We start from the raw sequence: 27384 nt of genomic DNA, 5'->3' as shown, positions 1-27384 counted from the left end.
CAAAACGACATCCAATTCAAGGTCGTGTTAAAACCGTAAAGTGTCGATGCTTCTTTGTTTGCTTACGGGTCAGAAAACGAAAAATACAATATGGTAAGAGTGATACTCTGGTAACGTTGTGGATAGGCTTAAGTGTGGCATTTCTAGGCGTGTAGATCGTGACATAGCAATGGATAGAAGTATTGTAGGTGTAGGAGTATGTGTTTGGTGCGTGGGGTGAGCGGAGTTGCGGTAATGTGTGTGCCAAGTGCCGCCTTTAGGATGATATTCTCTATAAAAACTCGCCTGCGCCAGAACGGGCTGGGCCGACCATCAGGACCCACCGGGAAGAAGCCTTGGGCCGACCATCAGGCCCCACCGGGAAAAAGCCTACCGGCGCTATAGGCCGCGACGTAAAAAAAAATTAAAAAAAAAGACGCTTCAGCCTCTCACATCAACTATTTTCAAAGCCCAAAAAAATCAGTCGGCTTCTCATGAGTGTATTTTTGTAGGTTCGTGGTACAGCAGAAGGGTCAAACTACCACTAGGGTCATGAAACTACCCCTGGAAATGCTCAAAACTCCTATGAATGTCGTGTCATTTATGTGTGCTTGGGTGCCGAAATGTTTAAGAATTTAGTGTCTCCTTGGGGCATTAGCTAAGATGAATCAGATTTTGGGGCAGCCTTATCAACGTTGCCAATTCGTCGTACTCAGCCTCTACTTTTTACCCATATCCGACCCAAAATCTGTCTCCTGGGCCCAAATGACGAAATCAATTTGTAGTTATCGTTAAAATAGTTAATTGCTGATGTTTCTTGGTAATAGTAACGCGTCAGAAACCGGTAACCACTATGCTCTGAGTACGACAATCTGGCAACGGTGAGCCTTAAGCGACCCCTTCCTGTATATACATAAGATGGCATCACGATAAACACCTGCATAATGATAATGGTTGAGGATAGGCCGAGCGGTGGCATTCTTAGGCGTGCACATCATGTCATAGCGTGGGATAGAAGTTTTGTGGGCGCGGGTGTGTGGGTGTGGTATAAGTGGGGTGAGCTGAGTTGCGGTAAAGTGTGCCAAGTGCCGCTTCTAGTCTCCTTGGAGTCTTAGTTAAGTGAGATCTGGTTTGGGGGCAGCCTCATGCGACCCCTCCCTGTATATACATAAGATGGCGTCACTATAAACACTTCCTTGCGCCAAAACGGGCTGGAGCCGACCACCAGGCCCCACCAAGAAAGGCTACCACCGCCATTGACGAAACGAGAAAAAATATAAATAAAGTAATCTGATAGTCGTAAAGTATCAGATAACAACTTTAGGGCACCATTATGATAGGACCCGTTCTGAATATGCATAAGGGAATTTGATCCTCTTAAAGTATCAAATATCAACTTTCATTTTTTTCTATTTTTACGAAGATAAATACTTGAAGGTCACTGTGATCTAAGGGGCTTAGGACGGTTGTACATACCGCTAGTTGTGCATACTTAACCACAAAGGAGATCAGTCGGGTTCTCAAGAATGTTTTCCGCATTCATGATGCAGCAGGAGCTTTGTCAAGCTATCACTGAGCTCATAAAACTACTTACTCATGGGAATACTAACACACCTTTGACGAATGCCTTATCAAATATGGGCGTGTAAGTTCTGATATGTCTGAGAATATGGGGCCTCGCACATTCATATGATAAGGCTTTGGTAGAGGCTGATAGAGGATGGTGCAAAAGGCTTGTCAAACTATCACTAGTCTCATAAAACTACTCATGGGAATACCCTCATAAATTTCCACGAAAGCCTTATCAAATCTAAGTATATTAACACTTCAGAATTGTTTGATAATATGTGGCCTCACACACGCACATTGATAAGGTTTTCGTAGGGGTTGCGTTAGTAGTATTTCCATGAGGGGTAGTTTTATGAGCCCTGTGATAGTTTGACATTAAGGCTTCTGCACCATGACCGTGGAAAACACTCATGAGAACCCGACTTTGTGACCTTTGTAAACAGCTGCTGAGGGAGCCGAAATCAAGCGTCAGAGAATACGGTTAGTGTTATAAGACACTCGCTTCTTACATCAGCTATTTCTAAAGGTCAAAGAGGGGGTCAGTCGGGTTCTAATGAGCGTTTCTTTAGGTTCACGGTACAGAAGAAGGGCCAAACTACCACCAGGGTTATAAAACTAATGGATATGCCCACCACTCCTACGAAAGCCTTGTGTTCTTGGGCGACGAAATGTCTTATAATACGACCACGAGTCATTGTGTGCCATCGTGTATAAAGGAAGATTATAGCAGAGGTTACCCAGGACAGACTTATTAACTCAGGAGGACACGTGCACGAGGCTCAGGACGCCAATATGTAAACAAGCTACTCTGCATAAACACAATATCGTGCATACCAGCTGTCAAATTTGCTAACACACGAGATAACATAAACACATATACTAAGGCTGCCTGCTCGTTAGTGTGTGTGTGTGTGTGTGTGTGTGTGTGTGTGTGTGTGTGTGTGTGTGTGTGTTACGTATAATATCATATGCAAATAACGTACGAGATCATGAGAGAAAGAACACACACTCTTACCCCCCTTCCTCCCTCCCTCTTCCCTTACTCTCCTCACTATCTGTACATCACGGGTCCAGCATGTGATTAGTCCGATTAATCCGCGAGTGAATAACACACACACACACACACACACACACACATACACCCACACACTTCCTTTAGGGCTCTTCTTATAGTCAATCCACTCTCCAGGAAGTGCGTGTATTACGTGCGTGTGATTGTGTGTGTGTGTGTGTGTGTGTGTGTGTGTGTGTGTGTGTGAATGCATAATGATGAATGTATACTTGAGGATATTCAGTTAAGGTACCTGTTTGAATCGGTTCAGTATGAGGTACGTATAGAGTATGTATGGATATGTATAGCTATGTATGGTTATGTATGGCTATGTATTGGGGTATGTATGTATTCGGTATGTATGGGGTATATATGGGTGTGTGTTGGGTATGTATAAGGTATGTATGGGATATGTATGGCTATGTATTTGGTATGTATATTCAGAAGCAGTAAGTAGGGGGCTTTTTTTTTTTCTTTTTCCTTACGCCCTTGAACTGTCTCCTTAGCTGTGAAAAAAAAAATGTGTAGGGTATCATACACTACATCTATGAGAAAGTAATATGCGAGTAAGAGGAAGTGAACGAGTGAGCATATCAGAGCGCATGACTGTCCGAATGAGATAAGAAGTAACTGAGTGCATGAGAAACGACGTGTGAGTGCAGTTAATAAGCTGGATATACGTGAGTTTAAGAGGATAATGGATAAAAAATTAGATGTTGCTATAATGCGACGTGTGATATTTAGAAAGGCAAGGAGAGAGAGAGAGAGAGAGAGAGAGAGAGAGAGAGAGAGAGAGAGAGAGAGAGAGAGACTGCGCAGTAGGTAAATAAAGAGTAAAGAAGTAGGCTACATACTGCCAACATGTACTAACGAGGTAGTAATGACACTGACTTGCCAGAGGAGGTTAGATTAGATAGATACTTGGGAAGGGATAGGTGGAGAAAAGGATGAGAAGTGGAAGGGAGGGAGTGGGAAGGAGGTAGAGGGAGAAGGAGTAGAGAGGAATGAGAAGTGGATAGAGTGAAATATGGTGAGGTTAGAATAGAGACGAGTATAGAGGGTGACAGGGAGGATGGCGATGTCGGGAGGTTAGAGGCGAGTAGAGGAGGTGGTGATGATGGTTAGAGTACAGAGCAGAGGAAGAGTAGAGAGCAGAAAGGCTAGTAGGAGAGACAGAGACGAGTAGAGAATGTTGAGGAATGTTAGAGAGCGCGAAGATAATAGAACAGAAAACAGAGGGGCGAATAGGAGGGAGTGATGAGGTAATTCGGTTAGAGGCAAGAGTTAGAAGGCAGGAAGGGTGCTGGTGTGTGCCTTGGTGTGACCGAGTGTCTTGTGGTGTGTTGCAGGGCACCCTGAGTACGTGGCCGGGGTGATCGACGTGATGGGACTGGTGACGGAGAGGCACACGGCGCCCTGGATAGCCTCGCAGGGCGGCTGGGTGAGTCAGCGACAATCCCTTACACTACTAGATTAATACTAACTACTACTACTACTACTACTACTACTACTACTACTGCTACTACTAACCACTCTATATACTAACTACCACTACTAATTACTATACCAATCCTATGTTACATTATGGTATACTAAAATACTAACACTAATTTATTATGCTACTAATACCACAGAACTCCCCAATGTCTTTTTTTTCCTACTCATATTTTCTGTAATACTTTTTTTAAATATACTATACTATCCTAATATTTATATACTATACTAATATCCTATGCTACTATACAGAGTTCACTAATGACTCTCTCTTCAACTCTCACTGAGAAATCCCTCATATTTTCTGTTCAACTTTTTAACTTTACTAATGCTACATAATACTATACTAATAGTACTAATGCTTATAGAGAGAGAGTTATAGTTGTGTGGTGTTATATTTTTCCTCCTTCGCTCCCTTCAATGTACTCCCTAACCCCATGCACATCCTGTCAATTTATCGTCCTATCTCTCTCTCTCTCTCTCTCTCTCTCTCTCTCTCTCTCTCTCTCTCCGCTGATGGTATGTGTCTTTCTTTTCCTAGTTTGCATAAGGGACGGCTACCATGTGTCTCTCTCTCTCTCTCTCTCTCTCTCTCTCTCTCTCTCTCTCTCTCTCTCTCCGCTGTTGGTATGTGTCTTTCTCTTCCTAGTTTGCATAAGGGACGGCTACCATTCTCTCTCTCTCTCTCTCTCTCTCTCTCTCTCTCTCTCTCTCTCTCTCTCTCTGCAATGTCCCCGCTCAGTCTGCTCTACCGTGGCTCGTGCTCCTCGCCATGTGGCTCGCAGTAGAAAGTCACGTACAGGACAAAAGTTACATTTATTAGCTGCCATTGATCGAATCCCTCTCGGTGACGTGCGAAAAGTTAACGGAGCTCGTAACTCGGGTTTTCAGAAGGCTGCTGTATGGCACGATTTTTCTTTCGAACGGACAGTATTAACTTGGTGAATTTGCGGGCTACCTGTCTTCGATAAATGGGTACCTGGGGAAACCTGGGGAAAGTAAACTGTGGTAACCCGGATGTCACGCCTGCCCTGTGTCCCGGGTTGTGGTGGGGTGGGGCTCATGACGACCTCAGTGGTCTGATTGTTGTTTGGTCTCCCCGCGGTGCACATGTCACAGAGGTGGAAATAGTGTGGCCTTCTTTCCTATCTTGTCGCCCTCCACCTCCCCACCCTCACCTCCCGCTGTTATATTGTATTAGGCCCCGTTCACGCCGTGCCAACTCTGGGCCACGACAACCCAGCGACTTTTAGGTCCCCTTCACACTGTGGCGACTCAGCATTCGGCGATCGTTTCTGGACCTCTTTCCGACCACGTGCGACCCTTTCACATCAACGTTTCACACCCAAGAACTCGTGTACCTTGAGTCGCTGGGTTGTCGTGACCTAGAGTCGGCACAGTGTGAACGGGGCCTTAACCCACCACAGGCTCAAGGCCCAATGTGACGGAGATGAGCACAGCACCGAGGTCACCAGTAGCTATTGTGTATACGTGGTCCCAACTTTACCTGTACTTTACCTGACTTCCCAAGGCTTTAACCCAAGGCAGTTCAAAATCACTAGCCTTCCAGCATCTTCTTCACTGCATCTTTCCCTTCAATGTTCTCTTTTCGCTTGTTTGACCTGGGAACTGTTTACTGGCAGGACGGGGGAGCATTTGGGTGGTTGCAAAGTGCCGCGGTTACACTGTATTTTCATCTCTCAGGGGCACAGTAATTTTCCTTTTAACTCACTTTTCTCCAACCTCTATTTTAAAATGCCGACATAAAGCAGAGTTCACCCACACTTGATTAGGTCACGAACACACACACACACACACACCAGGCGTATCTTCCACCCACCACCACCACCACCACAGAACACAATAACTTAAGTCTTATCGCATCAGAGCTACTAAATCATTAATGGAACACCGTCTTTGTTTGGGTTATGGATAGCCTACTGAACATAACCTTACGTCCTCTACCGCCCTCTTCGTCTCTCTCTTTCTCGTCCTATCTTCAACATTCCAACTTGATCCATATAATACATACATGCATTATCATATATGTTATCTATCTATCTATCTAACTACCAATTCTATCTATCCATGATCACGCTGGGAGAAGTAAACTGCCCGAAGCCTTGCACGTATTTGATGGGATGCATGTCGTGTGGCTGAGAGCAAGGCGAATAGGCCATGACTTTGCAATGTTCGTGTTGGTTTAGAAATCCGATCTGGAGAACTCGTGGCGCTTATGTACAGACGGCGTGATTGATCAACGCTTGGTGGAGATTGTGGCTGGCTTGTCTAATGATTCTAATCCCTCGGCAATGCGTGCGTGGAAACTCTTGATGGAAAATTGGATAAATCGTTTCCTTATTCCTATCAATAGAAACAAGAGAGATAAATACATACATATATAAATAGGAACATAAATAGATAGATTAATAAATTTATTGACAGTAATGGAAGCAGCTCAAGGGCAAAGATAAATGAGAACAAAGTAATCCGCTAATCATTGCTCCTAGAAAAAGAAATAAAGATGAGTGGTCAAAAGAGAGGTCAATTTCGGGTTCCTTATCTCCACTTAAAGAAACTATAGACAGAAAGATAGACAGACAAATAGATAGATAGATAGTGATATAAAGATAGGTAAAAAGATAGATAGATAGATAGATAGATCGATCGATAGATAGATAGATAAAAAAAACAGATAGATAGATAGATAGGTTATTATTAGTTATCATTTTAAGTTATCGACAAAATCTTTCCCAAACACAAAACACACAAGATAACAAAAAAGAAACAAACAAAATACTTAAACAACAACAACAAACAACAATCAAATAATAATAATAATAATAATAATAATAATAATAATAATAATAATAATAATAATAATAATAATAATAATAATAATAATAATAATAATAATAATAATAATAATAATAATAATAATGATAATAATAATAATAATAACAAACCCACCATCAAAATTTGGCAAACCGATTAAAAACACAACTCATAAACATCTTTCAAAATCATCCCCAACCAAACCAAATAAAAAAAACGCATAATTATAAACAGACTTTCTACGTAATATTATATCTTTACAAACATTTACTCCAATAATAATAAGGAGAAAAAGAAGAAGATAGATATACGATAGACAGAGAGAGAGAGAGAGAGAGAGAGAGAGAGAGAGAGAGAGAGAGAGAGAGAGAGAGAGAGAGAGAGAGAGAGAGAGAGAGAGAGAGAGACACGGAATGAAGACTAATGTAAGAAGGAGAAGGAGAAGGAGGAGGAGGAGGAACAGAATCAGAAGGAAAGGTTGGAGTGTGAAGCCACCACAAAACTCTACCATTACACCCACAGCCTCCACCACCAGCCTCACAGCTAACCTAGGTATCATGTGAGCCTAATCTCCCTCCCCTCCGCCCCTTCCCTTCTAATCTTCCTCTCCTTCCTGGCCCCAACACACCACTCACTCCCCTTCCCTCCCGTCCCGTCCTCTCTCTCTCCCATTCACCTCGCCTTCGGTAACTCCTATAGCGGCCACCTTTCTTCTGCCCTTCCCTGCCCCGCCCCTTCCTACCATACCTTTCCACGCCCTTCTCTGCCTCCTCCTCCTCCTTCTCCTCCTCCTTCTCCTCCTCCTTCTCACATTCTTTTACGCTTTCTCTCTCTCCTCTAAACAGTGAGTCGTCGATTTGTCAGATTCAGAGTGCAAGAACATGCCATAAGAGGAGGTGACATAATATTATTACTGCTATTAATCATTATTGTTGCTATTACTATCATTATCATTACTACTACTACTACTACTAACTAGCTAACTTAACCTAACCTAACCGCGTCTGACTCTTAAGCAGGTTGTGATGTAATACGGTTAGAGGCGAGAGAATCAGAGGAAAGACATCACCACTTCACTAGCTAACAAACAAACTAACTAACTAACCTAACAACCTAACCTAACTAACTACTCTCCGTGCTCACAGTTAACTCATTACGGTCTACTCGTCTGACACTTTCGCAGCGCCCCTTGTAATGTGCCAATAATGGGTTCTTCACGTTCCATTACGAGGGTCGACACAGGGCAGGAAAGTGGGGAGGAGAGGGGAGAAGGGAGGCTAAGGGAGAGGGTAAAGGAAGGAGGGATGAGAGGAAGGGAAGGGGGAAAGGAGGAAGGGAGGAAGGGAAGGAGGGTGAGAGGAACGGTTGGGAAGAGGAAAGGGAAGGGGGAAGGGAAGGAAGGTGAGGAAGGGAAGGGGGAAAGGAGGAAGGGAGGAAGGGAAGAAGGGTGAGAGGAACGGTTGGGAAGAGGGAAGGGAAGGGGGAAGGGAAGGAAGGTGAGGAAAGGAAGGGGGAAAGGAGGAAGGGAGGAAGGGAAGGAGGATGAGAGGAACGGTTGGGAAGAGGGAAGGCAAGGGGGAAGGGAAGGAAGGTGAGGAAGGGGTGAACGTGGGAGATTGTGGAAGGGGAGAGTGGGAAGGGAAGAAAGAAGGGAAGGAGGGTGAAAGAGGGGTGAATGAGAGGGTGAACGTGAAGGGGAGCGTGGAGAGGGGAGGAGGGAGGGTCTGGCATGAACGTGAGGAGATGAACGTGAAGGTGAACGTGCATGAAGATTGTGGAATGGGAGAGGGAGAGGGAAAAGGGTGATGGTGAAGGAGCTAAGAGGAACGTGAGGGAATGAACATGAGGGGTCAACACAAAGAAGAGAGGGAGAGAAGGGTGATGGTGAAGGAGCTAAGAGGAACGTGAGGGAATGAACATGAGGGGTCAACACAAAGAAGAGAGGGAAAGAAGGGTGAGGGTGAAGGAGCTAAGAGGAACGTGAGGGAATGAACATGAAGAAGAGAGGGAAAGAAGGGTGATGGTGAAGGAGCTAAGAGGAACGTGAGGGAATGAACATGAGGGGTCAACACAAAGAAGAGAGGGAGAGAAGGGTGATGGTGAAGGAGCTAAGAGGAACGTGAGGGAATGAACATGAGGGGTCAACACGAAGAAGAGAGGGAGAGAAGGGTGATGGTGAAGGAGCTAAGAGGAACGTGAGGAATGAACGTGATGGTGAACGTGAGAGCGGAGATGACATAGACCAAGCAGAGGGAGATTATTAATGTGTCGAGTGATATTGAGGAAGAAGTCTGTTGAACCCTCATCAGCAGGGGAGGAGGAAGAGGGAGGAGGAAGGGAGAGAGGGAAGGGGCTGGAGGGTGAGGAGAGAGGGGCGGGAGGCACAGTGTAAAGTGTCCACTGTAGCAAGTCATGGGTCGGTAAATTATATAGACGACTCTTCCAAAGGTCCGCGGCCAAGGGGTGGAGCAGAGGACGCGTGGCCGAGGCAGGGAATATGTTACAGACAACCGTGTCATTCACCATTAATTCACCAAGAGTCTGATCACGTGCGGGACTCGCGGCCGCTATCACTGTTGGGGCCATATTCTTAATGAAACATTTCGTCGCCCAAGCATACACACATTTGACAAGGCTTTCGTAGGAGTTCTGGGCATTTGCTGAGGTAGTTTTATGATTCCTCTGGTAGTTTGATCATTCTTTTGTGCCATGAACCTACAAAAACACTCATTGGAACGCGACTGATACGCTTTTCGGCCTTTGGAAATGGTTGATGTGAGAGGCGAAAGCGTTTGCGAATACCGACCCAGTGCCCTCCGGAAAGAGCTCGGGGCTGCATTATGATGGATCTATAGGTACAGCTGGGCCCTCACACGACACCAAGGGTCTGATCGCGTGCTGAGCTTGTGATCGTTAACCAGTACACGCCAGAAAGAGATCGGAGCTGCATATTGATGAATCGGGTACAGCTGAGCCCTCACGCAACACCACACACTCCACACTTCCGAAAGAGCTTGGATGTGCATGTTAATGACTGTGGGTACTACTGCTGAGCCTTCCCACATGACACCACACTCCACACCCGCGTAAGAGCTTGGAACTGCATGCTGATGGATCTATAGGTACAGCTGGGCCATGCCACCACACCACGGACTCCAGTCACTCCACACCCCATGAACAATGAGGGACATTAACCGCTCCTGTCAGTGAAATATCATCTCGGCCTCAGCAAGACGTAAACCTCATTTTGCCGGGTGACAGTTTGAGTGCTTTAGTCTATTGCACCTCGAAGCATTGTGCGTGTAGGGGGTGGGAAGTCAGAAAGGGTCATACTAACACTGTGCTATTATATTAACGTCTGTAAGGAAGGGCACGAGCCGGGGCGAGATAATGGCGAGGCTGCGGGTTCATAGGAGTCAGGGTGCGAGGTTTAAGACGCTCAGTGCCAGGGTACGGCGTGGACGAGGGCGTTGTAAGGGATGGTGCAGCGGGGAGCGTCGCGCCCCCCGCTGGTGTGAATGGCAGCCCTGACGAGGCGCCTCCGGGACGGGGGTGGGACTGCGTACGCACGTCGCATCCCCTCGGCGCTCGGGGCACGGCACGCCCGGGAAAGCCTGGCGAGGAATAATGGCGGTGATGATGACGATGGTGGCGGTGGTGGTGGTGGTGGTGGTAGTGGTGGTGTTTTTTTGTTTGTTTTTTACAGTGAAGGAGCAGCTCAAGGACAAAAACATAACTGAGGGAAAAAGAAACGTAGTAGGTATAGATGAGTGGCCAAAAGAGAGGACAATTTCAGGGGGAGAGGTGTCTCGATGCTTTAGAAGTGATGGTGGTGCTGATGGTGGTGGTGGTTTCGGTGGTGAAGGCGCAGGTGGTGTTGGAAGCGGTTGAGTTGCATCCAGGGTTTCAAATGACCTCCACAGCCACAGGTTACCCACACCCCTGGAGGACGCCACATTCTTAAACATTTCGGTGCCCAAGCACACGTATTTGACAAGGTTTTCGTAGGAGTTTTCGGCATTTCCAAGGGTAGTTTTGTGACCCTGCTGTTAGTTTGACCCTCCTGCTGTACCAAGAACCTAAAAAGACACTCATTAGAACCCGATTGAACCCCTCTTTGACCTTTGGAAATAGTTGATATGAAAGGAGGAAGCGTCTGAGAATAACGACCTGAGTCTTGTGCCGCGCAGTGTGAGGTTAGCAGACGTGAGCTGATGAGTTTCACAATCTTACTCAACACACACACACACACACACACACACACACACACACACACACACACACACAGAGATAAAGATCAGATGCCCAAATCAAGAAAGTCGTCCGTCGTTATGTTTTTGCCGTGTGCTGAGACGAGAGAACGAGACCTAATATGGGCAGCGCATTGTCGGCGGGAGGACGGACGGGTTGGGTGGACAGAGGAAAGGGAAGTGAGACGGGAAGGGGGTGACACATCGGGTGGGGGTGAAGAGGGGGAGGAAGTGGGACGTTGTTGAGGGATAAAAGCTAAATAGAAGCTAAATAGAAGTAGAAATCAGAACCCTTTGAACGGGAAGTGAGACGGGAAGGGGGTGACACATCGGGTGGGGGTGGAGGACGTTGTTGAGGCATAAAAGCTAAAAAGAAGTAGAAATCAGAACCCTTTGAACGGGAAGTGAGACACATCGGCTGGGGTGGAGGGGGAGTGGGACGTTGTTGAGGATAAAAGCTAAATAGAAGTAGAAATCAGAACCCTTTGAACGGGAAGTGAGACGGGAAGGGGTGACACATCGGTGGGGTGGAGGGGGGGAAGGGGGACGTTGTTGAGGGATAAAAGCTAAATAGAAGTAGAAATCAGACCCCTTTGAACGGGAAGTGAGACGGGAAGGGGGTGACACATCGGGTGGGGGTGAAGAGGGGGAGGGAGGAAGTGGGACGTTGTTGAGGGATAAAAGCTAAATAGAAGTAGAAATCAGACCCCTTTGAACGGGAAGTGAGACGGGAAGGGGGTGACACATCGGCTGGGGGTGGAGGGGGGGGGGGGGGAAGTGGGACGTTGTTGAGGGATAAAAGCTAAATAGAAGTAGAAATCAGAACCCTTTTAACGCGAAGAGAGACGGGAAGGGGGTGACACATCGGCTGGGGGTGAAGAGGGGAGGAGGAAGTGGGACGTTGTTGAGGTATAAAAGCTAAATAGAATTAGAAATCAGACCCATTTTAGCGGTAAGTGAGACGGGAAGGGGGTGACACATCGGCTGGGGGTGGAGGGGGGGGGGGGAAGTGGGACGTTGTTGAGGGATAAAAGCTAAATAGAAGTAGAAATCAGACCCCTTTGAACGGCATTTACAATAGGCATACGTTAGCTTTACGAACAGGGAGACTTGGAGAGGTGGCGGGTCAGGATGTGAGAGACAGGATGGGGATGACACACTGGCTGAGAGGGAGGATGTGATACGTTCTGGAGGAGGTAAAAGCTAAATAAAAATAGAAATCAGAACCCATATTAACTGAATTTACATAAAGTACACGTTAGGGGTGGGATCAGGGAGACGATATATATAGAGAGGATAGTATGGCTTAGAAGAGTGGCAGACGAGGCCGTGACAGATGGGGTAGTTTGGGAAGGAGAGGGGCAGTTTCTTTTTCAATATTTGGCATAGGTGGGACGTACATCTTAGGCAGAACAATGAGGAAGAGGAGGAGAGAAGCGAAAGAAAAGGTAGATGTGCGATGAGAGACGTTTAGCATTGACGAATCGGAAATAGGAGAGAAAAGTAAGTACTGGCTGTTTGATGACGAGGCCTGAGAAAGAGAAAATCCACGTAGAGTGTGTGTGTGTGTGTGGAGGAGGGAAGGGAGAAGGAGGGGGAGGCAGTGAAGAACAAAGATGAAGAGGAGAAAAGCTGCAGAAGAGGTCAGTGAAAGAGGGATAATTGAGGTAGTGAGGTGAAGGGAGTCGGGGGTAAAGAGGAGTACAGTTTCTTCTTCAATATTTGGTATAGTGGGAACAGACATCGCAAGCAGAACAAAATGAGGAGGAGGAAAGAAGCTGCAGAGGAGGCCAGTAAGTATATAGGATGTGAAAGGCTCCTGGAAGTCGGGGAAAAGAGAGGGGCAGCTTTTTTTTCAATATTTGGCATAGGTGGGACGGACATCTTAGGCAGAACAATAATGATGAAGAGAGAAGCAACAGAAGAGGTCAATGAGGGAGGATAAATGGATGTGAAAGGCTGGTGGAGGTCGAGGAAAGGAGAGGGGCAGCTTCTTTTTCAGTATTTGGCATAGGTGGGACGTACATCTCAGGCAGAACAATAATGATGAAGAGAGAAGCAACAGAAGAGGTCAATGAGGGGGGATAAATGGATGTGAAAGGCTGCTGGAAGTCGAGGGGACGTACATCTCAGGCAGAACAATAATGATGAAGAGAGAAGCAACAGAAGAGGTCAATGAGGGGGGATAAATGGATGTGAAAGGCTGCTGGAAGTCGGGGAAAGGAGAGAGGCAGCTTCTTTTTCAATATTTGGCATAGGTGGGACGTACATCTTAGACAGAACAATGAGGAAGTGGAGGAGAGAAGCGAAAGAAAAGGCCAATGAGGAGGGATAAAGGATAGGGGGAGGGAGTAGAGGAAAAGACCGGCTCCCTATTCAATACTTGCCATAAGAGAGGTCACAGAAAATTCATCTATTGTGTGTATGTTTGTGTGTATGGAGGGGGGTGAAGGGGAGGAGAACAAAGATGATGATAATTGAAGAGGTAGAAGTGGATATTGAGGGATAATGGATGGGGTGGCGGGTGAAGGGAGTAGGGGCAAAAAAGACCGGATCCCTATTCAGTATTTTGCATAGGGGAGAAGGCGAGAGAAGAAAACATTGAAACTGATAAGAGGGAAGACCAGTTTGACACGACTCACAGCCACCACCACCACCACCACCCAGGCCGCCTCCGGGTCACACACACACACACACACACACACACACTCTCTCTCTCTCTCTCTCTCTCGTCTGAAGGAGTGGCCGGCGTTGTTAATATTGCATGCATCCCGCCTAATCCCTCCCCTCTTCCCTCCTCCTCCTCCTCCTCCTTTCTTTCCTAATTCTCATGCCATCGCTATTGCATCAAAGGTATTATTATTTCTTTTCCTTGTATGTGGATGGCGTCACTTCACTAACATCCTCTCTTGTAGTGTTCAAATAGCCTAGCCTAGCACAACGATGTTTGATGCGACCTTGCCTCTTCCTGTGCCGCCGCGTGCAATCCCTGGCTCGCTCACTCGCTCCTCCTCCTCCTCTTCTTCCTCTCTTCCTCCCTCCCTGCCTCAAGGTAAATGTCAGTCCTTGTCTTCCTCCTCTTCCTTCCCAGCCACTTTCTCCTCACAGTGATAGGCTGATGGGGGCAACAAAGCTCCTTCTAATGCCCCGTAGCTCATCGTCTCCGGCTGGTCTTGTCGCTACTCAGCCTCTCAAACATTTCGGGGCTAACACACACTCTCACATTTGCTAAGGCTTTCGTAGGAATCTGGGGCATTTGCAGAGGTAGTTTTATGGCCCTTCTGGTAGTTTCATCACTCTTTTGTGCCACGGACCCACAAAAACACTCATTGGAACGCGATTGGTCTCCTTTTCGGCCTTTGGAAAGAGTTGCTGTGGGAGGCGAAACCGTCTGAGAGTGCCAACCTTAAGTTACACACACTCACACATTCGATAAGGCTTTCGTCGAGGTTGTGGTGTTAGTATTTCCATGGGTAGTTTTTTGACCCTAGCGATAACTTGACAAGGCTTCTGCTGTACCATGAACGTAAAAACACAATCTCCCACTCTCCCACATTTGATAAGGCTTTCGTTGAGGTCGTGGTGTTTGTATTTCCATGGGTAGTTTTTTGACACTAGTGATAGCTTGACAAGGCTTCTGCTGTACCATGAACGTATAAAAAACACATAATCTCCCACTCTCCCACATTAGATAAGGCGTTCGTCGAGGTTGTGGTGTTTGTATTTCCATGAGTAGTTTTTTTTACCCTAGCGATAACTTGACAAGGCTTCTGCTGTACCATGAACGTATAAAAAACACATAATCTCCCACTCTCCTACATTAGATAAGGCTTTCGTCGAGGTTATGGTGTTTGTAGTCTATTTCCATGGGTAGTTTTTTTTACCCTAGTGATAGCTTGACAAGGCTTCTGCTGCACCGTGAACGTAAAAACACAATCTCCCACTCTCCCACATTTGATAAGGCTTTCGTCGAGGTTGTGGTGTCAGTATTTCCATGGGTAGTTTTTTTTACCCTCGTGATAACTTGACAAGGCTTCTGCTGCAACATGAACGTATTAACACAATCTCCCACATTTGATAAGGCTTTCGTCGAGGTTTTGGTGTTAGTATTCACATGGGGGGTAGTTTTCTGACCCCAGTGATAGTTTGACAAGGCTTCTGCTGCATCATGAACGTAAAAACACAATCTCCCACTCTCCCACATTTGATAAGGCTTTCGTTGAGATCGTGGTGTTTGTATTTCCATGAGTAGTTTTTTTACCCTAGCGATAACTTGACAAGGCTTCTGCTGTACCATGAACGTATAAAAAACACATAATCTCCCACTCTCCCACATTAGATAAGGCTTTCGTCGAGGTCGTGGTGTTTGTATTTCCATGAGTAGTTTTTTTTACCCTAGCGATAACTTGACAAGGCTTCTGCTGTACCGTGAACGTAAAAAACACATATATGGTCGGCTTTATAAGACACTTTGGCTTCTCACATCAGCTGTTTATAAAGGTCAGAAAGGGGGTCAGTCGGGTTCTAATGAGTGTTTCTTTAGGTTCATGGTACAGAGGAAGGGTCAAATTGCCACTAGGGTCATACAACTACTCCTGTAAATGCCCAAAACTCCTACGAAAGCCTTGTCAAATATGTGTTCTTGGGCCGCGAAATGTCTTATAATACGGCCGATAATCTCCCACTTTTCCACATTAGATAAGGCTTTCGTTGAGGTTGTGGTGTTAGTATTTACATGGGGGTAGTTTTCTGACCCTAGTAATAGTTTGACAAGGCTTCTGCTGCACCATGAATGTGACAAACACTCATCAGAACCCGACTCATCTCATTTATGGCCCTTGGAAATAGGTGTGAGAGCCCAAAGCGTCTGAAATATGGGCCTTAGTGAATGTTAATGTATCATCGCCGTGTAAAAAGAAGAGCAATATCAGAGCACAGCAAGTAATAGGCTGCGATTAGGGGACGAAACGACGAAAAGAAGACATTTATCATTTTCTCTTTCTTCCATCTTTCTTTCTTCCGTCAGAGCAGCCTTGCCAAATTACCGTACTCATCGCATTGCATTTTCGTAGTGTCTGACCGATAACTATGGCCAAAAAAAAAAAAAAAACATCGATAAGTAACAGTTTTGACGCCAACTTTATTTTTCTATCGTTATTTGTGAAGGTACGAGAGTTTGAGGCTTAAAAATGATAAATACAATGTGATGTGTACGATAATCTGACAACGCTGCATCAGAGAGCTCCGCAAATACTAAGCTACGAGGAGGGGACGGAACGACGCATAAAATAAGCCATAAATCGTTTCTTCCACCAAAGTACGTCCCTCAAACGACTTAATTGGTATTCATTTAGATATTTCAGTCTCCGGGTGGACGGTCAGCTAGCGGTATATTGCTTGGTCTTAAGTGGTGTTGAGTTGCCAAGATGCGTCGCTGTTTGGTGAGCGTGACGGGCATGCAAATATTAGCAGGGCCCTTCTTCCTCATAACGGGCCTTTTCTTACAGTGAAACAAACAATAAGATACATAACAACAAAATGATGAGGGAATTTTGTCATTGGTTTAGCTATCATGTTTACGATTTTTACCGCGTTCAAGTTTGTTGTTGTGCCTTTTTTTACAGTGGAAGAAGCAGCTCAACGGCAAAAACAAATGAAAGCTAGAAAGCCCGATCGTCAACCCTATTGTCAGTGGTACTATTATTTCTGTATGTGGTATTTCGACGATAAAGATGCTGAATTGGATTGGGTTAAACATATACGATTGGACGCTAATGAATCTAACTGCATGTGGATTATTTATACGAACATCCTAAAACGTCATGCTTACTACAACAATTTTCTGTGCCTAGACTGGATGTGAAATAGATTTTTTTAATGCTATATCACTCTAGCATACTGGCGTTTTTAATGTAATATTTTCTATCGCATTTCATTTCTTGCGTTTCATCCTCTGCGACCTCCCTCATGAAGGAAATGTTTACTACCTCATCTGAAGCATGGACTGCCCACCGCTGTTGTCAGAGTATGAATTATGTAGCAGCTATTATTTCGACACTCCTTTTTGTTTAGTTTCATCTTCTGCGACTTCTTTCAACAGCTTAGTCATGCAAAGAAGAGAAGTGTTTAATAGTCCGTCAGATGCCCACCGCTGTTGTCCGAGGTTATGAATTATGTAGCAATTAATATTTCGTCACTATTTCCTTTTTCTTTAGTTTCGTCCTCTGCGATTTTTTTCAACAGCTTAGTCATGCAAAGAAGAGAAATGTTTAATAGTCCGTCAGATGCCCACCGCTGTTCCGGAGTTATGAATTATGTAGCAATTAATATTTCGTCACTATTTCCTTTTTCTTTAGTTTCGTCCTCTGCGGCTTCTTTCAGCAGCTTAGTCATGGAAAAGGTAAAATGTTTAATACTTCGTCTGATGCCTGAACCGCCCATCGCTGTTGTCCGAGGTTATGAGGCACTTTACAGTTTCGTCAGTATTTTTATTTATTTATTTATTTATTTATTTATTTATTTATTTATTTTTAGTTTCATCTTCTGCGACTTCTTTCAGCAGCTTAGTCATGGAGAAGGTGAAATGTCAAGTCCGTCTGATGCATGAAAACTGCCCTTAAAATTTCGTTACTATTTATATATCTTCCTTTTTCTTTCTGAGTTTCATCCTCTGAGACTTCTTTCAGCAGCTTAGTCACGCAAAAAAGGAAAACGTTTTAGCCTGCCGCTGCTCCGAGGTTATGAGGCACTTAAAATTTAGTTACCACATCATTTTCTTTTCTTCTTTTCTGAGTTTCATCCTTTGCAAATTCATTTAACAGCTAAGTCATGAAAAGAGCGAAATGTCGAACCCCGCCGCTGTTCCGAGGTTACTAAGTGACACTAAAAATTTCGTTACAACTTTATATTCGAGTTTCATCCTCTGCAGTTTCTTTCAGCGACAGTAAGGAAACCATGCAGGAAAAAAAAAAGAAATACAGAAGCCCGCCGCCGTTGCTCCGAGGTTACTAAGTGGCACTAAAAATTTCGTCACAGCTTTATATTCGAGTTTCTTCCTCTGTAGTTTCTTCCAGCGACAGTTAAGAAATCAAGAAAAAAAATAATACAGAAGCCCGCCGCCGCTGCTCCGAGGTTATTAAGTGGCACTAAAAATTTCGTCACAACTTTATATTCGAGTTTCATTCTCTGTAGTTTCTTCCAGCGACAGCTAAGAAACCATGCAGGAAAAAAAGGAAATACAGAAGCCCTCCCCCGCTGCTCCGAGGTTATTAAGTGGCACTAGAAATTTCGTCACAACTTTATTTTCGAGTTTCATCCTCTGCAGTTTCTTCCAGCGACAGTTGAGAAACCAAGAAAAAAAAAGGAAATACAGATGCCCGCCGCCGCTGCTCCGAGGTTATTACGGGGCACTTAAAATTTCGTCCCCAACCACCGCCCTGGGCACACGGACAGCATAACAAATAGGAGCCTTTCTAGTGACTCCCAAGCCTAGGCCCGAATAAGCTGTGGAGTAATTACGGAGAAACGGTCATGACGGGAATACATAACACAACCTATAGAGTATTTTTTTTTCTACAGCAGAGGAGTCAGTTCAAGGGCATAAAAAAAAGAAACAAACGTGAAAAAAAGCCCGCTACTCCTTTCGTATAGTAATCTAATCAAATGGGTTCGGGAAGCTAAAAAGTTGCAGAGGGACAGATCCGTTTTCTACCAGCGACAAGAACCCTCATCAACTGTTCTGTCGAGTATTATGGGAAGCTAATACATAAATAAATTAATAAATAAACCTTCCTTTCATATATTAATCGTATCAAATAGGTTCGGAGGATTTCGGAGTAGCGAGAAAGTTGCATAGGATCAGCCGTTTTCTTCCAGCGACAAGAACCCACATCATCAGCTGGTACGTCGAGTATTATGGGCAGAGTTCAAGGCCAGACCGAGAGACGCCCCCGACACGCCCAGCACCCAGAGCCAACCGGGCCGATCGCTGGGTGACTGCCGATGCCTTGAACTCAACTTTGCTGGACTAACCGCGCGACCCGTTCTGTCTGTATCTAAGGATTTATAGTAGTAGTTGTTGTAGAAGTAGTAGTAATTAATGTTGTTATTGTATTTGTAGTTACCGCCGGATTTATTAAACGTCGTATTAGTAAATATTGACAGTGATGTGGTTAGTTTGGCGTTGTAATTCGATTTTTGAGACGGAGTTAAGTAGAAATGTTGGGTTTTGTAGCCGTAGTAGTAGTAGTAGTAGTAGTGTATGTGTGTGTGTGTGTGTGTGTGTGTGTGTGTGTGTGTGTGTGCAAGCCAGTCATCAGTTTGAGTTATGACAAGATGACCTCTTATGACCCCGAGGCAGTGTGACCTCCACCTCGCAGCCACTCATGGGGTGAAAGCTGGCAACCATAGCCACCAGCGTAACCATGAGTCACCATACCACGGCATGGCACTGCAGCGTGTGTGTGTGTGTGTGTGTGTGTGTGTGTGTGTGTGTAAGGATTTGGTTGGATTACATTGCATTCGTTTGGAAAAGTATATATATCTATCTATCTATCAATATTCATCTGTAAATGCATACGTATACATATTGAAGCCACACATTAAAACAATCCTACAATCAGCCGCGGTGAGCCTTTTATAATCATAATAATAATAATAAAAATAATAAACTCGGTTAAACGTAAAGTTGGGAGCATACGATATTGCTGTGCGTGGCGGCGGTGCTCACCTCCGTACCGTTGACCCTAACCAAACTCAGCGAGCTCAATAAAACAAATCTCCAGCCAACCCAGAGTACGAAAACGTTGATTACATGGAATTCGCATCAAGCCACGTTCCAGGTTCGTCCAGGCTGGTGGAAGGGGGAGGTCGGGGGAGGCTGGGAGGACGGGAGGTTGGAGGGGGGCTATAGGTTGAGGGGTGAGAGGATGGGGGTCGAGAGGTTGTAGAGGGCGGGAGATTTGGGAGAGCAGGAGGTTAGGGGGGCAGGAGGTTGAGGGGAGCTGGAGGGTGGGGGGTGAGAGGTTGTGGGGAGCGGGAGGTTGGGGGAGCTGGAGGTGGGGGTGAGAGGTTGTGGAGGGCAGGAGGTTGGGGAGCTGGAGGTGGGGTGAGAGGTTGTGGAGGCAGGAGGTTGGGGAGCTGGAGGGTGGGGTGAGAGGTTGTGGAGGCAGGAGGTTGGGGAGCTGGAGGGTGGGGGTGAGAGGTTGTGGAGGGCAGGAGGTTGGGGAGCTGGAGGGTGGGGGTGAGAGGTTGTGGAGGGCAGGAGGTTGGGGAGCTGGAGGGTGGGGGTGAGAGGTTGTGGAGGGCAGGAGGTGTGGGGGAGCTGGAGGGTGGGGGGTGAGAGGTTGTGGAGGGCAGGAGGTTGGGGAGCTGGAGGGTGGGGGGTGAGAGGTTGTGGAGGGCAGGAGGTTGGGGGAGCTGGAGGGTGGGGGGTGAGAGGTTGTGGAGGACAGGAGGTAGGGGGAGCTCGAGGGTGGGTGGTGAGAGGTTGTGGAGGCAGGAGGTTGGGGAGCTGGAGGGTGGGGGTGAGAGGTTGTGGAGGGCAGGAGGTTGGGGAGCTGGAGGGTGGGGGGTGAGAGGTTGTGGAGGGCAGGAGGTTGGGGGAGCTGGAGGGTGGGGGGTGAGAGGTTGTAGAGGGCAGGAGGTTGGGGGAGCTGGAGGGTGGGGGGTGAGAGGTTGTGGAGGGCAGGAGGTTGGGGAGCTGGAGGGTGGGGTGAGAGGTTGTGGAGGGCAGGAGGTTGGGGGAGCTGGAGGGTGGGGGGTGAGAGGTTGTAGAGGGCAGGAGGTTGGGGGAGCTGGAGGATGGGGGGTGAGAGGTTGTGGGGGGCAGGAGGCTGGAGGGTGACGGGAGACTGAGGGGGGTAGGCTCAAGGTGCAAGCGTCCCCCCCTCCCCCTTTCTTCTCCCTTACGCCAGGATCATTACCACCTGGCGCCTCCTCCATGATGCAACGCCGTCCCCTTGGCACCATCTCGTCTCTGATTGGCCAACCCTCAGCCAATTAGAGGTGAGAAGTGGGTCAGCGTCTCCGTGACCCCTGACCTCCACGCGCTGAATAACGCTCTGTTCCTGCGGGCGATATCCTGTTGCGGCGCACGATGGCTGATGATTGTGATGATTGATTGATGATTTCGGATAATGAAAGTTGTGTTATGGTTGCGTCTTTTTTTTTTGTTGTTGTTCTTGCTTTGATTTATTTGCTTTTTGTTTCTTTTTTTTGTTGTCTCGCACGAAGGCTGTTGATTGTGATTGATTGTAGGCCTATCGGGCATGATTTCCGATATGGGACTTGATGATATGGATGTCCGTGGCTTCTTCTGTTTTGTTTTTATGCATTTTTTTTTCACCCTTGAGCTGCCTCCTTCCTTTACTGTAAAAATACGTTATGCTCACCCAACTCGCTCTCCTATCTTCGTTTTTCCTTCCTCAGTTATTTATTTCTTTATTTATTTGAGGTGATTGCTATACTGTAAAAATAATGCACACCTAACTATCTTTCCTATTTTCGTTTTCCTTTCTATAGTTATCCAGTTATTATTTTATTTTTCTGTCTTTCTTTCTTTTCTACTTTCTTAATTCGTTTTTAAATCACACTCTCCACCATCGCCACCTTTCCTCATTTCCACATTTATTCCAGTTATTCAGTTATTATTTTGTCTTATTTATTTATTCTATTTATTCGTTTTCAAATCATGTTTTCCATCGTTGCCACCTTTCCTCATCCCCGCTCGCCACCCTACCCATCATCCTCCCGGCGCCAAGTTTCTCGCTCTCACCCAACACTTGCAACATCCCCTGGGTTCCTCCCGCCCAGAAAAAGTAAAAAAAATAGTTTGCCTTGCGTGGGTCAGCGGCAAAGAAGGAAACTCAGAGGCGGCCTGAGTCAACAGCGCGTCGTGAAAGGGTGAACATTGGCGGGTATCTTTCCTTCCTTTCTTCCTTTCTCTTCTCTTTCCACTACCCACGTCTGAGTCACCGATCGATGTCTTTTTTTGGTTTCTTATGAGTAAACTTTTTTTTTTTGGCGAACTGTCTGTCGTCACCCTCACTCTCTCTTTTCCTCCCCACCAACCCGTCCTGTCCTTCAATCCTGTGAGTTGAAGTTACTTAAAGATATATACGGTTACCGTTACCGTTACCGTTGATGAGGTTTCAGGCCCTGCTCTGCCGCTGATGCAGCGCTCTACGAGGGCCGTCAACAATTACAATGTTAGCCTCAATAATAATCTTCGATGCACTTATACTCAAACATTGTAGTGAGTGAGTGAGTGTCTAAATTGTTTTCACGAATATCACAAATATCTCTTGGTTCAGTTTTCACGTCTGATATTTTCGTTATAGCATCACAATTAAATATCCAACGATTATTTTCAACTCGCTGAACATTTATCACACTCAATTTACTATCGTTGCGCGTGGCCTCGGTGTTCATCACCGTCACAGTGGCCTTGGAGCCTGTAGGGGGACGAACATCTTACCCCAGTACACTAGTTCCTTTCCTAACCTCTAACACTTCAGCTTATTCTGTTCATCAATGCTCTTCGTTGGGCTCATCCGACCACAACCTCATTGCCGTATTCTGTTCATTTATAATCTCTGGGCCTACCGCGGAGATTGTGCTTATGTTTCAGCTCGATGTGATGACCTGAGGCGGTATTTTACAATATTCCATGGAATGATAATACTGCGTCCAGGTCCGAGCCCCATCGGTGAAACCTTACATTTTAGACAACAGTCTGTCAAGGTGGGAGGGGCGACAGGTTTGTTTGTTTGTTTTTTACAGTAAAGGAAGCATCTCATGGCCAAAAACAAGTGAGGGATAGAGCCCGCAGAGAGAGAGAGAGAAAAAAAGTCAGCTAAAATCAGTCAGATGAACACGTGGCTCTGCGTTAAGATGTTCAGTTTTGTTTCGCCTTGGCACAACATTAAGTCGACCGTTAACAGCAAAAGTTGCACGGAACGAGTCGGGGCAATACTAGGGTGGACCCGGCATCCAGCCCACCCGCGGCTGATTACTTTTCAGCCATCTATGTTTAAGTGTTTATTGTGCAACACGACGAAGGAGTTGTCCACAAATGTACAACAGTGGAAAGCAACTATGCAAAAACTTCTGCTTCTCTATAATAGTATAAGTGTGTGTGTGTGTGTGTGTGTGTGTGTGTGTGTGTGTGTGTGTCCTGAGTGATGAATAAAAATCCGGGCTTGATAAGGTTAGAATTTCACCGAGCGAGATCGTTCCGCGCGCAGCCAAAGGTCGTGGACAGGAAGCTTCACTTCACACCCACTGATGTTTGTAGGATCTTTTTAGTTTCTTTTTTCATATTTTTCAGGTATTAAAAACAATACACGTAAAAATTCTTGGCATGTGTTAAAAGAATGACTGAGCAGTACAAATATATTGCCTATCCCCCACTGGCGTGTTATTAGGGTGACCATGGCGCCTCACTCCATAATAATAATAATAATAATAATAATAATAATAATAATAATAATAATAATAATAATAATAATAATAATAATAATAATAATAATAATAATAATAATAATAATAACAATAATAATAATAATAATAATAATAACAATAATAATAATAATAATAATAATAATAATAATAACAATAATAATAATAATAATAATAATAATAATAATAATAATAATAATAATAATAATAATAATAATAATAATAATAATAATAATAATAATAATAATAATAATAATAATAATAATAATAATAATAATAATAATAATAATAATAATAATAATAATAATAATAACAATAATAATAATAATAATAATAATAATAATGATAATAATAATAATAATAATAATAATAATAATAATAATAATAATAATAATAATAATAATAATAATAATAATAATAATAATAATAATAATAATAATAATTCATGCTTATAACAATTTCGCCACTTCTTAATACCCTTCATCATCAACGTCTTTTCAACATCAACATAATGCCCCCCCCCCTTAAAGATGGCAAATGCAATGAAACACCAGAAAGATGATTGTAAAGCTCGAAACTACGTAGCTGTTCTAAAACATAATCGTATACTAAATGTGCCTTGATATCTTCCACTATAACCATTGGCCATTTGCGTTCCTGTCCATGAACATCTATCTGTCTGTTTATATATCTATCTATCTATATTTTTAATACAGTTAATAACTCAAGAGCAATGACCAAGGAGAAAACAAAAAAGAATCCCGCTACTCGCTTCTCCTGCCTAAGAAAACATCTATCAGTCTATTTTAATTCAGCACGGCGTAAGGGACCCAATAAATTCAGATGTATAGGCGACTCCCAAATAATATGATATCTATCGTGGCTCATTAACTATCAATCTATCTACCTATTTATCTATATATTTATCTATCTATCAGTCTGTCCACGTATTTATCTATCTATCTTTTTATCTCTGTATCTAGATATAGCTATTCACCTATCTATCTGTCTAAGTTAACATATCGTAAAGGAACAAGTAAATTCAGATGTGTAGCCTATTAACGTGTTGAGTGTTAAATGAATAGCTCGCGCATGTTTAATATTCAAGCCCAACCCAAAATAATATGGTATCGATCGCGGCCCATTCATTGCCAGTCCGCCCGCCACGAGACAACTGACATTTTGACAAACATTAACCTCCACTTGTTATTCAGGCGACACACACTGTTTAGAACGGGATGAATGAAAACAATATTGTACTTCCGCATCAACAGCAAGACTCTTATCTGTCTGTCTGTCTGTCTGTCTGTCTGGCTCTCTCTCTCTCTCTCTCTCTCTCTCTCTCTCTCTCTCTCTCTCTCTCTCTCTCTCTCTCTCTCTCTCTCACGCCCACTTCTCTCCCACACTCACGTATCCACACCCACACCCACTCACAACTCTCTCTCTCTCTCTCTCTCTCTCTCTCTCTCTCTCTCTCTCTCTCTCTCTCTCTCTCTCAAATAACTAATTACACACCCACACCCACTCTCTCTCTCTCTCTCTCTCTCTCTCTCTCTCTCTCTCTCTCTCTCTCTCTCTCTCTCTCTCTCTCTCTCTCTCTCTCTCTCTCTCTCTCTCTCTCTCTCTCTCTCTCTCTCTCTCTCCCACACCACCTATTACCCCCCCCCCCACACAACTCTCTCTCTCTCTCTCTCTCTCTCTCTCTCTCTCTCTCTCTCTCTCTCTCTCTCTCTCTCTCTCTCTCTCTCTCTCTCTCTCTCTCTGCATCACGTGAAAAATAATGCAAGGAGCGAATAAGTAAGAGAAGGAGAAGGGAGAAGAGGAGGAGGAGAAGGAAAAGCATAAAGAAGGAGGAAGAGGAGGGGAAACCTAGCTTACCTCTCCCCCCTTTGACCCTCCTCCCCCTCTCCCTCCCTCCCGCACACACTTTATTAGTTAATGTCCGCACAAAAAGCACCACAATTGTTGCAGCAAGGCTTTGGAGGGCATGGTGGCGCGGAGAGGAGGGAGAGCTAAGCGAGGGTGACACCATTTTTTTCTTCCGCTTTTTTTACAGTTAAGGAGGAGGAGGAGGAGGAGGAGGCAACTCAAGGGTAAAATGTTAAAAGTAAAGAGAAAAAAAAAGTATCTATATATGGCTGTTCCGGCAAAGATGATAGATAGCAGGAGTATTTAAAAGAATGACTACACATCCGGTGGTGACGGCAAAGTCTATTAGATAAAAAAAATCACCAAAAGTTTAAAAGGACTAAGTGGTCACGACGTTAGGCGATAATAGTCTTGACAGAAAAAAAGGCGTATGATAATAAAAAAGGAAGTTACGCGTGTGTGTGTGTGTGTGTGTGTGTGTGTGTGTGTGTGTGTGTGTGTGATGTATGTGATTCTTTTACCAATTCTTAAACAGCGACAGCGGCGGATAGAGGTTACACTGAACTTATATACAAACCATTTCCTGACTAACGTGCGGCAGGACATTCAATATTTCCATCTGACCTCTTGCAGTCTCCTTATATCCTTCCGTATTTCGACTATATCTTTATTTCAGAGTTCGCTGCTGTCGTGGTCGCAAACGCCGGAGACGGAAGGGTCAGCGCTACAAGTATTGGTGTTGGTCGTGGCGGGGCTCATCGTGGCGGCCTTCCTCCTCATCCTGGCCATCAAATTCCTCGGGGAGCTGGTGACGTGAGCCTCGACACCCATCGCCACCTACCCCAGTATTGACAGAAGATCGTATTCTAAGACGTATTTTCACCGTAGTCCACCTATTTGAAGAGCCTCTCGTAGAAGTTCCTGGGCTTTTAATGGGCGGTTTTGCGATCCTAGTGATAATTCTACACGACCTCTGCACTCGGAACTGGAAAATCACCCATGAAATCCCGGTTAATTTTCTCTTTGGCCTTAGAAAATAGTCGTGGTAGGTGCCCGGCCCGATACGTTCAAGAATATGGACCCAGCTCTGTGGTCTACCCAACACCCGGGAGGACGCCGTGGAATGTGAGATCTGACGGACTGACTCGCCATTGTTCGTGATGGAAATGTGAAGGGCGAAAGGGTCGATGTGAAGTGCCATTTAAAGTCGCCCGGGTGCCGTTGGTGTAAGTGATTGTTATGAAGTGACAGATGGTGCGCCATTTGAAAATGTGAAGACAGTTATTTACGATGAGGCATTCGGGAGCCAAGTAATAAATATTTGCTACAGAACAGAAAATATATACTGCGAGTGGGTGAAAACATGACTGATCACATACTAAGCCACGAATAATCACATACTCACGCAAATATGAACTCTGCGTCGACGGATACTACGTGGGTCTAAATTGAGAGGACCAGCAGGTTCAAGTTGCTGTGAGACTCCTATACTTGTTACCAGTACATTGTAGCGGCGTGTAACCAACTGAAAAGAAAAAAAATAAAAAAAAACATCATATTTCGATATCTAGCGGCATTCCTCGTCTTCAGTAGCTCTTTCATGTGTGCATTACGTATTACTTGTTATGTATATATGTTAATCTTTCCCGTACACGTGTTATATAAAATTATCAACTATTGTGACTTATTTTTCCTTACACATTATCTCTACATCGTGAGCCTCGTACAGCAGCGGAACGTGGCTACACTCGATGCTCCGGAAGTGGCTGATAAGCGTCCCGTCGAATCATTATTCATGAAGTCACTGAATGCGGAAACGCTTTTGTTTTCATCGAAGGAGATCGTTCATCAGTGCCACAAAGGTCTTGTAGATAGAGC

General features: G+C 45.0%; 1 protein-coding gene and 1 long non-coding RNA gene across 10 annotated transcripts in view; both read left to right on the top strand.

Moving 5' to 3' along the window:
- The window catches only part of LOC126995437 (bcl-2-related ovarian killer protein-like), a 46547-nt gene extending 19363 nt beyond the window's left edge, over positions 1 to 27184 (top strand). For 3 of the 4 annotated variants that reach the window (XM_050854976.1, XM_050854975.1, XM_050854974.1), the window contains exons 6-7: positions 3949 to 4040; positions 26183 to 27184. In XM_050854976.1, coding sequence (XP_050710933.1) covers positions 3949 to 4040; positions 26183 to 26323 — 233 coding nt within the window. In that variant the 3' untranslated portion in view covers positions 26324 to 27184. The remainder of the gene's footprint in view (positions 1 to 3948; positions 4041 to 26182) is intronic. The other variant, XM_050854977.1, reaches the window with a different exon arrangement.
- LOC126995438 (uncharacterized) lies at positions 12179 to 20050 on the top strand. Of its 6 annotated transcripts, none has more exons than XR_007750324.1 (3): positions 12179 to 13105; positions 13350 to 14754; positions 14887 to 20050. It is a non-coding gene; the product is annotated as an uncharacterized LOC126995438 (long non-coding RNA). The 6 variants fall into 6 exon arrangements; XR_007750325.1 differs by having other exon boundaries at positions 13350 to 15019; positions 15535 to 20050; XR_007750323.1 differs by having other exon boundaries at positions 13350 to 15019; positions 15403 to 20050.
- Positions 27185 to 27384: the final 200 nt, after the last annotated feature.

The sequence above is a fragment of the Eriocheir sinensis genome, chromosome 8 (assembly GCF_024679095.1).
Source record: "Eriocheir sinensis breed Jianghai 21 chromosome 8, ASM2467909v1, whole genome shotgun sequence".
NCBI lineage: Eukaryota > Metazoa > Arthropoda > Malacostraca > Decapoda > Varunidae > Eriocheir > Eriocheir sinensis.
The sequence above is the reverse complement of the archived record's forward strand: the minus strand, read 5'-3'. Positions and strand labels throughout refer to the sequence as shown.